Source organism: Varanus komodoensis, unplaced genomic scaffold, assembly GCF_004798865.1.
Source record: "Varanus komodoensis strain SLA01 unplaced genomic scaffold, ASM479886v1 scaffold5, whole genome shotgun sequence".
Taxonomy (NCBI): Eukaryota; Metazoa; Chordata; class Lepidosauria; order Squamata; family Varanidae; genus Varanus; species Varanus komodoensis.
In genome coordinates, this window is record NW_025336087.1 from 53,559,436 (window position 1) to 53,574,014 (window position 14,579).

The 14,579-nt window shown below is 37.5% G+C and overlaps 1 protein-coding gene across 17 annotated transcripts in view; it reads right to left on the bottom strand.

Annotated features, from left to right (window-relative positions):
• Positions 1–14,579, bottom strand: part of PTPRD (protein tyrosine phosphatase receptor type D) — a 530,840-nt gene that overhangs the window by 125,173 nt on the left and 391,088 nt on the right. For all 17 annotated transcript variants that reach the window (XR_006416251.1, XM_044445966.1, XM_044445967.1 and 14 more), the window contains one exon: positions 9,882–10,141. Coding sequence is in view for 16 of the 17 variants with exons in the window: in XM_044445966.1 (XP_044301901.1) it covers positions 9,882–10,141 (260 nt within the window). In the remaining variant the exon portion in view is untranslated. The remainder of the gene's footprint in view (positions 1–9,881; positions 10,142–14,579) is intronic.

The window sequence follows — 14,579 nt, forward strand, 5'->3', positions numbered from 1 at the left end:
ATGACTTTCTGTGTGTCAAGTTGTAAGTACAGATCTCACATAAAAATGTTTCCAGTGTCTCAGCAGTTTCATCTCAAGTGAGGCTTGCTTCATGGCCCAAATGCATGAAAACTGTGGCTGCAAGATTAGGTTTTTTTTGACGCTGGTACCTTTGCCTATGTATGGGCAACTCTGTAGAACGTTATCCTCTTGTGCTCAGCGGACTTCATGTAACTCATCAACTAGACAGTTGCAAGCAGAATATTCCCACTTCTGCTTTTAAAGTGGGTGATTTGCATTTTTTAAAAAAGCAGAGACATTTGCATGCAATACAGTCACAATTTATGGAATATGTTTGAAATTGATAGCCATATGTACACAAAGTGTGGGTGCATTTTATGCAAACTGAGGTTGTATTTTGGGCAAATTTCTCCACTTTTAAAAAAAGGTACATGTGCTGTGATTTACTTTAAAAATATAAGACCACATGCTGTCTCGATCTGCATAAGATTTGGAAGATTCCTTGTACAACCTGATCTGCCTGTGTCAAAAAATCTCGTGGTTTGCCAGTATTAGTGAACACATGAAAGATAAGATGCACCTTGGCTCTTTCTTCAGTTAGGGCTGAACTGAGTTAGAATTATTTGAAGGGCTTCTTTCTGTTCTTAACTGAGTGTTTTTGGCAGAATTCTGCATACCAGGGTATCAGCAGTATGGGAACATCAGTGACAAGTGAATATATCACCAACACTCCTGAAAAGATTTTTTTTTTACTGGCACTGACGCCATAAAGAATAATTATTGCATCACCTTCCTCCGGGTTGCCCTGATGAAAATGTTCAGACTCTCTGCCATGTTTACAATGTGCTATTGTTTTTGACAAAAATTCTATGTCATTATGTTTTGAAAAGTACAACCTTTGCTTCAGCCTCTGCTTCAATGTGTGACAGGCATACAATGGAATACCACTGATAAAAGTGTTGGCTGCCGGATAGTATCATACCTTAACGCTACTTTCTTCTTTCAGAAATCCTCGCACAATCATATCAAATATCAGTGTCATGCCATACTGATTATTGCATATATGGACAACTCTTGGCAGAACATTTTCAACAAAGCTCTTGCATGTTTTCATATGAGAAGTTTTCCAATGTTGCAATGCTTCTCTGAAAATATGCACCAATGGAAGCATGCAGGACATATACTAATTGGTGAGCATGCATGATTCTTGAGTTCTCCGATGAAACGAGCATGTTACCATCTGGAGTGAAATGGAATTCTGTAAAAGCTCAGAATGTTTAATTTCCAAGTGCTTTTTTGAAATCAATGTCTGACTGACTTCTCATTACAATTATGTAATCAAGCTAAAATATGTATTTCTTATCAAAGCTCCACAATTTGATCCTGATGCTATTGAAGATATCCATAAAGTGCTTCAGGGAAGATTTTAACACTGGGGACTGGACTGGCTGCTTATTTCCTACACAAACCTTTTATGGAGATTTGCTCCAATGAAGTCCCTTTTAACTAGGTAGTGTTGGATATTTCCTGGCATTATTGCTTTTATCACAATATCCACAAACTCATGCTGCTAGTCTGGAAAGGGTTCCTTCTGATTAGAATTATTTCCTTCATCATTGAAATATTTGCACATGCTGTAACATTTAGACTCTATGGAATCGTGGTATTTTATTCTTCTTGTCCTATCCTGACATTTTCCAGTTCTTCAACCTATGTTGTGAGCCGCCCCGAGGCTTCGGCGAATGGGGCGGCATAGAAATGTTTTAATAAATAAATAAATAAATATATATATAAAACCATTCTGGAAGGCTGAGGAACTGTTCAACCACAGCATTTGACTGAGTAATGCAAACTACTCCTGCCAACATCTTCATGCTTTATTCCATTATTAGGACTGATGGAACAACACCATAAAAGAAAAAAACAACCCCACAAATGTACACCTTAGTTCTGCATGTATCTCCTTCTGTAAAGTTATCACCTCAGTTCTATGGAAAAATTGTCCTGCTTATAAACTGCACAGCTCAGAATCTTCGCAATGGCTCAGCTCTTCATGAATTGCCTTTAAATATCCTCATGTCCAATCAGTGATGGAGATAATACCCAAAGAAGCTTGCCTGTCCTTGGATGCTGCATATCATAAAACAATTATGTCTTCATTTCGACTCATGTCAAACCCATAAACAGTTGCAGAATTACCTTAGTAAGACTACTGAAGGCAGGCAGGCTGGCTGGCTGGAGAGTCGGCTGGCAGGGTAACATACTATTACTTTACGATCAAGCAAGCACTTTTCTGTTTAATAATTATGACAATCAACATCGAAACATGGTGGGTCAAATACTTATGTCAACTGGGTTAAAAATAAATACATCAAGCAGAATTTAACAGGCTACTTTGTTGATCTAATTCTCTTCTGCCCAAAAATTCCATTGTATAAGCAACCCAACTGTTTACTAAACAGCTTGTTACTAAACAGCAACTTAGCACTTCCATGGAAACCTGAGAATGTTAACACTGCTTTCTGGAAAGAGGCAGGCCAGTGGAACCTGCAGAAGAAATTTTGCCAACTGCCTCCCAAAACCAGCTTTTCCACTAATTTGGGGTTTTTTTCTATGAAATGCTAAATCTCCCTTGTAGTAGTGGTAGGTCATGCTTGGAACTACTAGAATGTAACACTTGTGAAAGAAAATCACTGGGAAAGAAAAAAAATAATTTAGTCATAACTAATTTAATTCCATTGATTTTAATGGATCTACTTTATAGAAGACTAACTTTACCTGTCTTAATCTCTGCCAGGTTCATTACTTGAATCTTGTCAAGATGAACAACTGGTTGATATAAAGTGAGTAAAGCTGCAACATGATAAAATTCTGGAAAAGTCTAATCAAGGCTAAATTTTTACAGTGAAAAGTTCCTGTTCACCTAGAAGCATCCCTGGTTCTTCCTTTTAAGCCCTCTCAAGAAGTACACCTTTCATTATGCTTCAGCTTTTTGGAAATTATAAATAGAATCTCAAGAAATAAATGAACTTGCGAGACTGGGTAGCTTAAAGACCAAAATAATCTATCATTTAATGCTTTTCAACAGTATGTTTTTATGATAAGCCAAACCGTAAACAAACATATATAAGTTTTCTAACAGTTAATTAGATATGGAAATATTGTGCTTGAAATAGTCCGAAGAATTCTGCTCCTAATTCCGTTTTCTAAAATCTAAGCAATGGAGTTCCACTGGAAAAATCCAGCTTGTTATAAGATTATTTAATGCTTTAATACAAATACCAGAGGTTGTCATACATGTGTATTCATTTGAGATTGCAGGAAAGACACATTATTTAAGCTGTGTAAATACATCAATGTTGTTGTACAAGATTACTATGCATTAGTATTGGTGCAAAACGATCAGACAGACAGATGTGATCTAATGAAGTAGTCTTCTACAAACTGATGGGAATTTCATTCAAAAGAAAATACTGCAAAGATACAAAAAACAGCATTACAGTAGCATTATGTAAGTTCTACCATGTTGACTCTGTGAAGACAAAAAATTGCCCTAGAGAAAGCCTTTGCTGCCTTGGTCATTCGTTGTTTCCCTGGAACAATTCTCCTATGTATGTATGGATGTGTTTGTCCTACAGGGGATCATTGGGGTGATGATGTCATGGTACATGTCTCACAGCTTGTGGCTACTTTATCCAAGTATTATTGCTTGAGTCTTGTTTCTTCTAAAGTGGCTAAGAGGCAGCTGTCTGATTAATACTCTATAATATGTACAAAGCAAGGCTTGGGTTTAAGTACAAAAATGGTTTTCAGTAAAAAAGTAAACTAAAATCAAATTGAAAACAATACTTACACATTCAGATGATTCTATAAACTTCAGTGGTTTTAAACATTACACTTAACAAGTGAACGATTTCTTAGAAGAAGCAGAATGGGGTGAAAGACAAGACAGAAAAAAGAAGAGGTGCACCAAATAAGGCAACTAAAAGAATCACGCTGGGTGCCAGTGCCAGACTTTAATAGCTCCCACTATTCTATTCCAGACTTTTAAGAATGTCACACTCACGTAGTCTTTTTTTATAGATTGCCTATTGGTGGTACTACACAATCAGCAATACAAGCTTCCAAAGTGGGACACAACGTTCACTACAGAAAATCATAATACTAACCATGTTATCATATGTACTACTGTATTTCCTACCATTTCTCCAATATGGACAGTAGATAACTGTGCGCAGCCATACCCAGAACTTCCCTTTGTTATTATTCATTCAGTGTGTTATTTGCACTGTGTAAACCATATTTTTAATCTATTACCACATAGCTATTTAGATCTTCCCAATTCCTTATTGTTGTTACTTGCCTTCTAATTCTTCTTAATGCTGAACAATAAGGCAATGATCCAGGTTCCAGACGATATATATACAATATACAGATGTTTATACAGATGATAGCTGTATAGATAGCACAATCCTATGCATGACTTAACTCAGGAGAAGGCCCTCACAAGTCCAGTGGGTTTTAGTCCTAGTTAAGTGTTATTGGTTTACAGCATCAGGAGCATTCCAACTCCTTTTCCCTGTTGGAAAGTGTACATTTTATGAATTAAATCTGTTTCTTTTATTAATTAGTATCTCTTTATAAGGCATTCCAGAAACAATTGAGAGAAAATATGTTCTGTTAGTGATCTAGCATGGTTAGGTTAGTGATCTAGCATGAATAAAAATAATAAACCAATGGAACTAATTCTAAGGGCAGAAAAATCAGCATAGGATAATAAAAAAAATCATCATGATCTTAATCCCTAGAAAAAATGGCACAAATTTATATGCCTAAAATTGAACATTATTTTTTTCTCTCAGGATAGCAGCTGAGGCTTCTAGAACTTAGGAGCTAGTCAAGTGTTCTCCTTCTCTTCCACTGCTCGGGCCCTGAAATGGTAGCGTACTAGGCCTCAAGCATGGAGCCATAACATCTCTGGGACTACTAAACAACAACATGGTTTCTTGGAAATTTGACTTCTTGTCAGGATTTGTTTACTCCCTGCTGACAAACGCACAGAGGCATTTTTCATTTATTACTTCACATATTCCAGATCTATTATTATGGCTAATCTCTGGTGAGCAACAGTATAAATTCAGCTTACCTCCAACATTTCCACTACTTATGACAAGCGTTATCATCTTCTCTGTTAGTGTTAGCTACTTTTATTTTCTCTGGCTCTTTTTTGCAATTGCCTTTCTCCATAAATCTTTCTGATGCTTCCCATTCTTAGACCTCCTTTTCCATACTTCTTACAAACTGCATTTTTAATTTGGAAATGGCAATGGCTTTATTTTTCACACTTTCATCCGGTTAATGCTCCAGAATAATGTTGTTCATGTCATCCTATCCTGAATTCTTCAATCAGCAATAAAAAGGAGAACTTCCATTTAAAAAGCCTATGATACTAAAATTCACCTGAGAAATGCCAGGTTGCATCTCCAACAATATTTAACAACCTACTCATTTTCCTCCCCATTTCCTTCGTCACACACATGGGAGTCTTATAGGCAGCAAGAATCATTGCAACTAGAGCAATAACACTTATTGATTGTGCTGTGTTTCATGCTTTCCTGGCAACTCTTTATTGTCCATCGTTTTGAATCTCTATTGGCACTGTGCTGTCAGCTCTTTAGTACTATCTTTGTTGTTTAATCTGCACGAAGCCATTTAAGAAGCCTTGTAAACCATGTTCCAGAATTGTGAACAGAACACTGAGCTGCCAAATCCATTTATTGCAGAATTACATTTTAGAATTAAATCACAAGTTGGTATATTTGGAATTTCAAATTGTCTTTCTAAGCAGTGTCTATTATAAAACTTTGGAAAGAGAAGACATATTCAACTGCTACTGTCCTATTAATTAGAATGTGTGTGTAGTAGTCCAGAATAGCTAAACATACTGTACTTGGCTCAATTCCTATAATTTTGCTTTACAGTGCTTTAGCCAACCACAGTCTATTAAGATCCATAACTGCAGTAGAACTTTGCTCCTTTTTGGATATTACAGGAGATGTATAACTGGAAAAGGCCTAATTCAGACATCTATTTGCAAGATCTTTCTATCTTTTGGTGAATCAGGGGATGAACACCTGTACCAACCCCAAGCTTTATGGTCGAGAGAGAACACTGAGGTCTGATGTATGTTCTTCTACATTACAGAAGGGTGAACCACTGCGCCCAACAGCTCTCTCTCTGCCTGTCCTTTTGGTGGTCTCTGTTAAAATGAGAATGTAGCTATGTACAGAAAAATATGCCTGGCCTCATGATATTCCCAGTGCTGCTTTTGAAGACATATGTAATTTGTCTAGCCCTTCTTTTGATGCAAACTGAAGGAAGAAAAGACTGAAACAATTCAGACACCTTGTGAAACATAAAGAACTTCCCACCGAGCCCTATAAGATGCAACTCTTGAGGGAATCCTACAGGCATTGCAGACATTATCACTATCCCTTCACTAGCAGATGAAGGTCCAGGGAAGGTGGGTGGTTGGGTTATCAATGCCCCTTAATGGTAAGTGCAACAGTCTCTGTTGTCCTTGTGTGACACGCAATGTGTGTGTGTGAAGGACAGGAGAGAGGGCTGAAGACTGCTTGCATATCTCCCACATGAAGAGAGAATGCACTCCTTAGCCTTCTGGAACATTTATCTTCCTAAGGTAGAAAGCACAAAATTCACCTCTCTTTCTACATTACAGCAGACTCATGCCAAGAAGAATCGAAAGCATGCATGTGCCCTCTTTTGATATTTCTATTATTTAGGATAGCAATGCAATGCCTTACCTTAATATTACTATCCTGCTCTTGGGCTCCAATTGAGATTGCCTCTTGGCAAGTGGGGAGGAGCAAGCTGCTTGTCCCACTGATTACCATGGCAGGATTCATGCTCCTCACTATTTCATGGATGCAGAACTGCTGTTGTTATGTGGACAGGTTCTGTGTGTCATATAACAGAATGCTAAATCTCGAGAGAATGATAGATGAAGTTGTGCAATTGTTTTAGAACCCTTTCTCACAATAGGCAGCTGAATTTCTGCCCTTGCTTTAATTTCTATTTCACTTTACTTATTCAAATTACTTTTTCAATATTTGTAAAAAGTACACAAGGGCACTGAGAAAAGGGCAGGGTTGGACTGGTCCTTTCCTCCATCATTTCATAAATGTTGGTTTAGATAGTTGGATGAGAACTTGGAAGAGGAGGAAGTAGAAAATTAACAGTTTCTACTGTTCCTATTGTCTCTGACATAGCTGATTTTTCAATTACTGATGGAAAATTCAGTGTTGATATATTCTACTTATACAGGTATTGTAGAAGTTGAAAATCTGCTGTGAAATTTGATTCGAGCAAATGTAGAATGACATATGATTCTAACAAGGAAAATTCAAGTGGTAACAAACCATTTACAACTTTAGAGAGAACAACTGTATGGAAGAGAAAAAGCAGTATTTTTATGAGTGCACACACCTGCCTTAAACTGATAAATCTGTCATGAAGATTCAGTAGAGACATTCTGTGTACAAATTCAAACATTTAAGTAGTAACTTATCACATGGTTCTACTATGTATGTTAGGCTTGTCCATGTGGAAGAAAGAGTGGAGATGGCCCCTATTTGGGTCAAGACTGCTGCACTTGGGCAGGGGCAGCTTCTCAGCACTGAGAAAGAAAAAGGTTCCACTGAATCGTATTTTTAACATCTGCAAAAAAGATATGTAAGAAGATAATCTGGGAATTAAAGCGTAACACAGCTGTATATGTTGATAAAGATCAACATTTCTATTTAAGTGTCTGGCAGTTTAGATCCCTTCAGAAAATCCCTTAATAAATAAATATCTGTAACCACTTTCCTGGTTCAATACATTTTTACACTAGCCCAGCTGATCTAAACTAGCTAGTTACTTCATGATGGGAGTTCAAAAACATTAATATAGCAAAACGAAATACTTAAATAAACTATTGATTGGCTACCTGGATTGCTAACACAAGAGCTGGAGTGTTACACATTAGTTTCACATTAGTTCACACTACACTCTGTCTAAGAAAGGAAAGCTGGTTTTCACGGGTCTCTGAGTCCTGCAAATAGGACTTTTAAAATCCCTTTGCCTCTTTTGGAACCATGCAGATCAGGTGAACCGAAATGTTCTGCCCGAATGCTATTATGGACTATTTTCTTTTTCTGCAAGTACCTCTGCACTTGCACTGAAACCAAAGCAACTTTCTCTAATAAAGCAAGTGAAATGAGGTAGATACATCAGACTGACTTTAATACTGTTGTTTTAAAGCCAGTGGACAATTTTCTGTCTGTCCTTTTTGTTTGGGTTGCCTACTCAGCCCCAAGTGAAGTATTTTTGTCATGTTAACAATTCACTTCATTTATTTAAAGGAAATTTTTCCAGAATTTCTCACTAAAATCCAAGAAAGGCTGTGGACTTCTATATTAGTGAAGCTTCTTATACATTGCAGTTTTTCTTTTCAGCTTCACAGAAGCTCCATTGTGGTGAACCTGTTTTGGTAAAGGATGTCAAGACCACGGATCCTTTCAAGCTCCTATAAAGCTCAAAGGAAAAGCTGCAATGGATGAGAAGTCACACTGACAGCATTACCAACCATCTCTGCTAAAATCACCTCCATGTGTTAAACTGCATGTTTATTAAGCTGCCCCTTGTGTTCTGTAAGATTCTGTAGGAGTTAGCATCCTATCTGACCTTTGGGAAAGTAAAACTAAAGGTTATTTCTTGAGAATAATTTACATTATGCAGGTAAAGAGAGTGGTTCTTGTCACCAGGGCTTCAAAGCCTCCCCCCGCCCCATAATACTGTACATAATACTGTATATTAGCATTTTATCTTTATGAGGTGGCGATATATGTCTAAATAAATAAGAAGTTCTTTAGACTAGGATTAGCTTGTGCTAACTGATCCTAGCAACTGAGGTAGCTGCCTACTATGATTCTTTGTAGGGAAAGGGGAATTGAATAATAGAGAAAAACTCCTCTCCCTCACAGAAAGGCATTAATGTAAAAGCAGATGATCTTGCAGAAAGCAAGCAGGTTTGAAACTGGTCAGTGCCAGGATGGGAAACCACATAGGAAGCTCATGCAAATGTTGAGGAAAAGGTTAACAAGAGGATTTGAGTTTCGAAAAAGAAAATGTAGGTGGTCACAGTGACCCACAGATAAGAAAAGAATTTCAAGTATGCTTGCTGATGCCCTTGTGTTCCAAAGCAACTATGTACTGTGTTCCAAAACAACAATGTAAATATTCTTCTTGTTGTAAGCCAAAAAATTAAGTTTAATTAAAAGTTTAATCACATCTGTAATTAAAACTGTTAACCAATCAGGCAGGGAAGGAATGCCAAAGTGTATAAAGAGTATTAGATTACAATAATCCTTTATTATTACCTCTTAATAGTATTAACCAATTGCAAGAAAGATATAAAGCTTTCAGGTTAGTTTTTTTTGTGGCAAGTACTTTAGTTTGTAAGGACCTCCAGATTTAAACAGGGAGAAGGCTTCATCCTCTTTAGCAAATACAGTGGAGTCCCATGACAAAAACCATCTTGGATTGCCTTACAGAAAAAGGGCAGAATATAAATTTGAAGTACAAATAATTAATGAAGAAACTTGTTGTAAGCCGCCCCGAGGCTTCGGCGAATGGGGCGGCATAAAAATGTTTTAATAAATAAATAAAAATAAAAAACTAACAATTCTGATGATTTATCATTAAATGCTTGCCTGTTAACTGATGCATATATCAAAGGCTGAAACTACGAAAGTCAGTCTTTAAACATAAAGGTACACCTGAAAGGTTCTTAAATGGTTGCCAAATCAATTTTGACTTACTTTATAGTTTTATTTGCAGGTACTTCTGGTAGTTTCACTGTTATCATTCCATCGAGATTGGTCTTGTCAATGAAGAGTGGCTGGGTGCGCAGAACATCCGGTGCTGTCTTTGCTGTCACCCTGTGCTGAAGACCTCCCGCACTATTTCCTCTATTGGTTAGCACAAACGAATATGATGTCTCAGGCTTCAGGTTGGTGATAAGCTTCTGAGTAGCTCGGCCATCCACTTCAACTGCCATTTTCCCATCATCATACAGGATCTAAAAAGTGGGGATTTTTTGTAGCATAATATTAATAATTAAGAAAAAAGCAATGCCATCTATTATCTCATAGAGCATTTATCTAGTATGGGTGTAATTTAACTGAAAATGTATACCTCTGCATTAGTTTATGAATAATTATTGATAAGTAAGTGAATTTAAAAAACATTAAAAGTCCTCATTGGATCAGTTTCAGGGTCCACCTAGGCCAACATGCTGTTTCCCATGACAGTCAGCAGATGGCCGTTGGGAAGTCCACAAGGAGAGTATGAAGACAGTATTAATTCCTTACATAAGATCCCTGGAATGGTGATTTCATTTTGCTATTGTGGATAATGACAATGAATTTCGCCAAATTCTTTTTAAACATCAAGCCCAGTGGCTATCAGTATGAGAAGAACCAGCGTGGTGTGGTGGTTAAGAGCACAGGCCTGGGACCCAGGTGACCTGGGTTGTAGTCGAGGCCATGGAGCCACCTGGGTGACTTTGGGTCAGCCACAGACTTCAGCACATCCGACCTCACAGGGTTGCTCCTATGGGTTAAGATTCAGAACAGGAGGAGGAGAATCATGTCAGCTACTTTGCGTTCATAAAGAAAAAAAGCAAAATATAAATCTAATAAATAAGTATCAGTGCTGTAAGATCTTGTAGAAAAAGATTGTAAAATCTAATCCTGCAATTTATGAATAAATATTTTATTTGTATGTGCTGAATTTACCATTCAATTTCATTTGGTAACCCTGAATGTTAGTCAGAGGGAGAAAAAAAAATTGCCAATATATTGCCAAAAAACTGCCGTTTATCCACTTTGGAGAGATTGTTTTGAAATGCTTCAGAATCTGCTTGGGCTTTCACCACCCTTAATAATTTTGGGACCACTGCAAGTTTGACTGTGTCATTATTATCCCTGACTGTAGATAATTCACGATAAGTTAGATAATGGAAGTCCTACTGCAGATACCTGAGAAACACCACTGATTACTTCTCTCCACTGTGAAACATATCCATTTTCTTAATAATGAGCACTTAGGGATTGTTGTTTGTCTCAGATAAACCTGCTGAAACTGTCAATCAATTCATGAAATCTGGTAGAAAAGCAAAGGCTTAGGATAGGATGCCATGTCAATCCCAGACAATGGAGAACTCAAATGCCTCACAACAAGCTGGGAACCTACTGAGAATATGTAGAAGCTATATTTAACCAGCAGAAGCAGGCCGCCAGGAGAGTTAACTCCAAGCTTGATCACATACAGTGCTGTGCTCGAAGAGAAGTAGATACGCCATCCATAATAAAGAGTACCCCTGAGAAAATGTTCAGGGATGATCTTCCAGTTGGTTTTACAATGAGGCAGAATTTACATATGATAGAAGCCAAGCTGTCTAAGAAAGGCTTATTCTTTATATGACTAATGAATCTGCTTATAAAAATGCGTACCTCAAATTCATAAGGGCAGCTAATAAGTCTATAATTTCCTTTCCTTTGCGCCTACTATTCTGATTAATCATCAGTGGATGTTATATCAGTTACTTCCCAAATCTCCCAACAAGGAAACGTACTACAGGCATTCTCAAATAGCCTTTTGTCCATACAGGTAACCATTTTTGTAAATGGTCTTGAGATACTTTGGAATATAATGCCGGCACAGAAAACAAACAAACAAATGCGTGTATGTATCAGTTCATATTTACATTCCTTAACAATGCTTCCTTTGGGATATATGCCATACATATGCAGTGACTGGTTACTTTACAAAAATGACAGCCCTAATTTAGTATGTTTCTTGAATTTGACTTTGTTCTTTAAATTCCTGGAAAAAAGTTCAGATGTCAGTCCAAAATTGTCCTGAATGACACCCAGACAATAGAGTTTCATTCCTCTCCCGCAGAAGAAGCCACTCTTTCCGAAGAATGGCAAATGGGAACATAGAGAAACCTGTCTTGTGGTCTATCAGGCCATTGATCCACCTGGCTCAGTATGGCCCATATTCGCTGGCAGCAACTTTCTGTGGTTTCAAGACAGAAAATTTTCCAGGCATTTTCAGAGGTATTAGGGATCATTTATATGCAAAACAAGTACTCTTCCAGTGGGAAATGGTCCTTCCTCATTAGGAGGCATGGGCATGTAAGGGAAAGCGGAAAAAAGCAAGGAAACAAAGCAAAAGGCAGGAAGTAGGGTGATTGTTCATGTGAGCAAAGAGGAGGGGAAATGGGGTGGCCTATGGACTGGATCACATTGGGAAAAGGTGAACTATTTGCTCGGTTGAATGGGGGAATGTAGTCTAGGGGGAAATGCAAAGTGTAGTGGCTGGTGTCACACAGGGAAAAAAAAGGATGGCTAGAAAGAGAAGCAAGAAAAAGCTGCAGTGACTCACCATTTAGGAAAAGATGACACAGACTCACAGTATATTGTGCTGAACTTTGATTGCTTAAACTGAAGGCAGCCTTAAATTAATCTGGTTTTCAGGACAAGATAGCTGTAAACCAATCTTGCCTGTGCCAGTGTCTCTACCGACTAGGATGGATGAGATCCAGTCTGTATTGTAACACTGATTTTCTTACAATGACAGCTCACCTTCCCAGTTTTTATCCTTTAAACTTACAATTCACATTGTATTTTTAAAAATCATACATGTATACCTAGAAATAGTTTTAGGTATTTTTTTACATCTTATGCTGCACTCTCTTCCAGAAGAATTCAGGACTCCTCTCTTAAATTTTACAGTTAATGCACACTTTCTTCTGAAATCTGTTTCCCCTTGCCTTTTTGGAACCCCTTGCCTTTTTGGATGGCATTTCTGGCATCACAAATGTGACATCCAGGCATCCTCATTGTTCAATATAAACATGGGATGATTGCAGTTACTTCTGCCTTCTGTGCCCTGAATTCTGTAAGCAGGCTTCAATGGCTAGAACTTTCTTGCTTATTTTTGTCTTGTTCTTCATATCCATACAATTCCTTTTCCTGAGTCATTTCCATTAACACAGGATGTTGAGCTTGGATACTCTTCATTCCATCAATAGTCCTCATACTGGGTCAACGTTTTCAGATTATACTATCACATTTGGTAGGTGCAACTAAAGCAACCCCTGAAGACCCAAGGTGGAAATATTTTGGAGCAGGTGAATTTTCATAAGCTTAAATAGTGAAGTATAGTAAGAACATATTTGTATCAGCATTCTTAGTATACACAGTAAGAATACATAATCTTAAAAAATGTCTTTGCCACTAGTCCAATGGTATTCCCTTTTACCTGAACACAGATTAGCCCAATAGAAATAATATTATATCATAACTACTGGTCCTTTCCTGGCTTAAAATCAAGAAACCAGAAACATTTTCTGGATCCTGGGAATAACATCTGCCAATTGACTTAAGTAACTGATACCAGACTTGTGATTGCTTGGGGCAATGGCTGGTTTACATAGCCAAATTAAGCTTTTTGTAGCCGTAGCTGCATTTCTTCTTTGTGCCTGCTGGCAAGGCACTGGTCTGATGGCTATACAAACAAAAAGTGCTAGCTTTCAATAATCATTGTAATTTTGGAACAGCATTATTCCAATTACCTTTCTGCAGCAACAGTAGGGATATTTGCTGATCCATTTGCTTTCCACAGTGTTCACTTTTTTCAAGCATAAATTTATCTGTTTAGTATTGTATTTCTAGTCTGTTCCATTTCAGTGGTGTATTTGAGACAACCCGTACACTGCTAATATCTAATAATTATTTTTGGTGTTAATCCAAGTTTATAATTTATTGCACTTGAGATATGCATTTGTGTGTATTTATTTTTAGATTTAAAATTCCGGTCATTTGCAGAGTTGTTGGTAGCTATTGGTCATTTTGCCCCATAGGAGATCATCAGTACATAGCTGGTACTGTTAGGAATCAGTGTAAGGAAAGGCCTTAGGTCAGGATGATGTGAGCCTTGTCACCGTGTAGAAGAAGCAGAGAGCAGAGAACAGAGACCGGAAGCTTTGCATTTGCCCATATGCTTGTAGTCTCAACTCCTATGATAAGTAAAATGTTACTTTTATTATAAAATGTTGCTGTTTGTGGCAAGGTTTGTTTATAAAAATGAGGTAAAATGAGTAACTTTATGCTTTGTTCTTACGCTTTGTGACATGTATAAATTTCTGGGAGACGGTCAGATGGGTGCAATGTCTTGAGACCTCCTCTCTTGCATACTGTCACAGTACGCATGTTTTTCTGTAGTGTCATTCTAATGAAATCATTAGTTTTCTTCATCTATTAAAGCATGTCTATTTGTTTACCTTGACTCTGACGGTACCTTCAAAGAGCTATCGCACTTCCTTATTTATGCATTGTATCTATATCCTGCCTTTTTTCCTTTCAAGGAACGCAATGTGGCTTACATAATTCTCTTCCTCTCAATCTTATCCTTGTAGCAACAACCCTGTGAGGCAGGTTGGCCTGTGA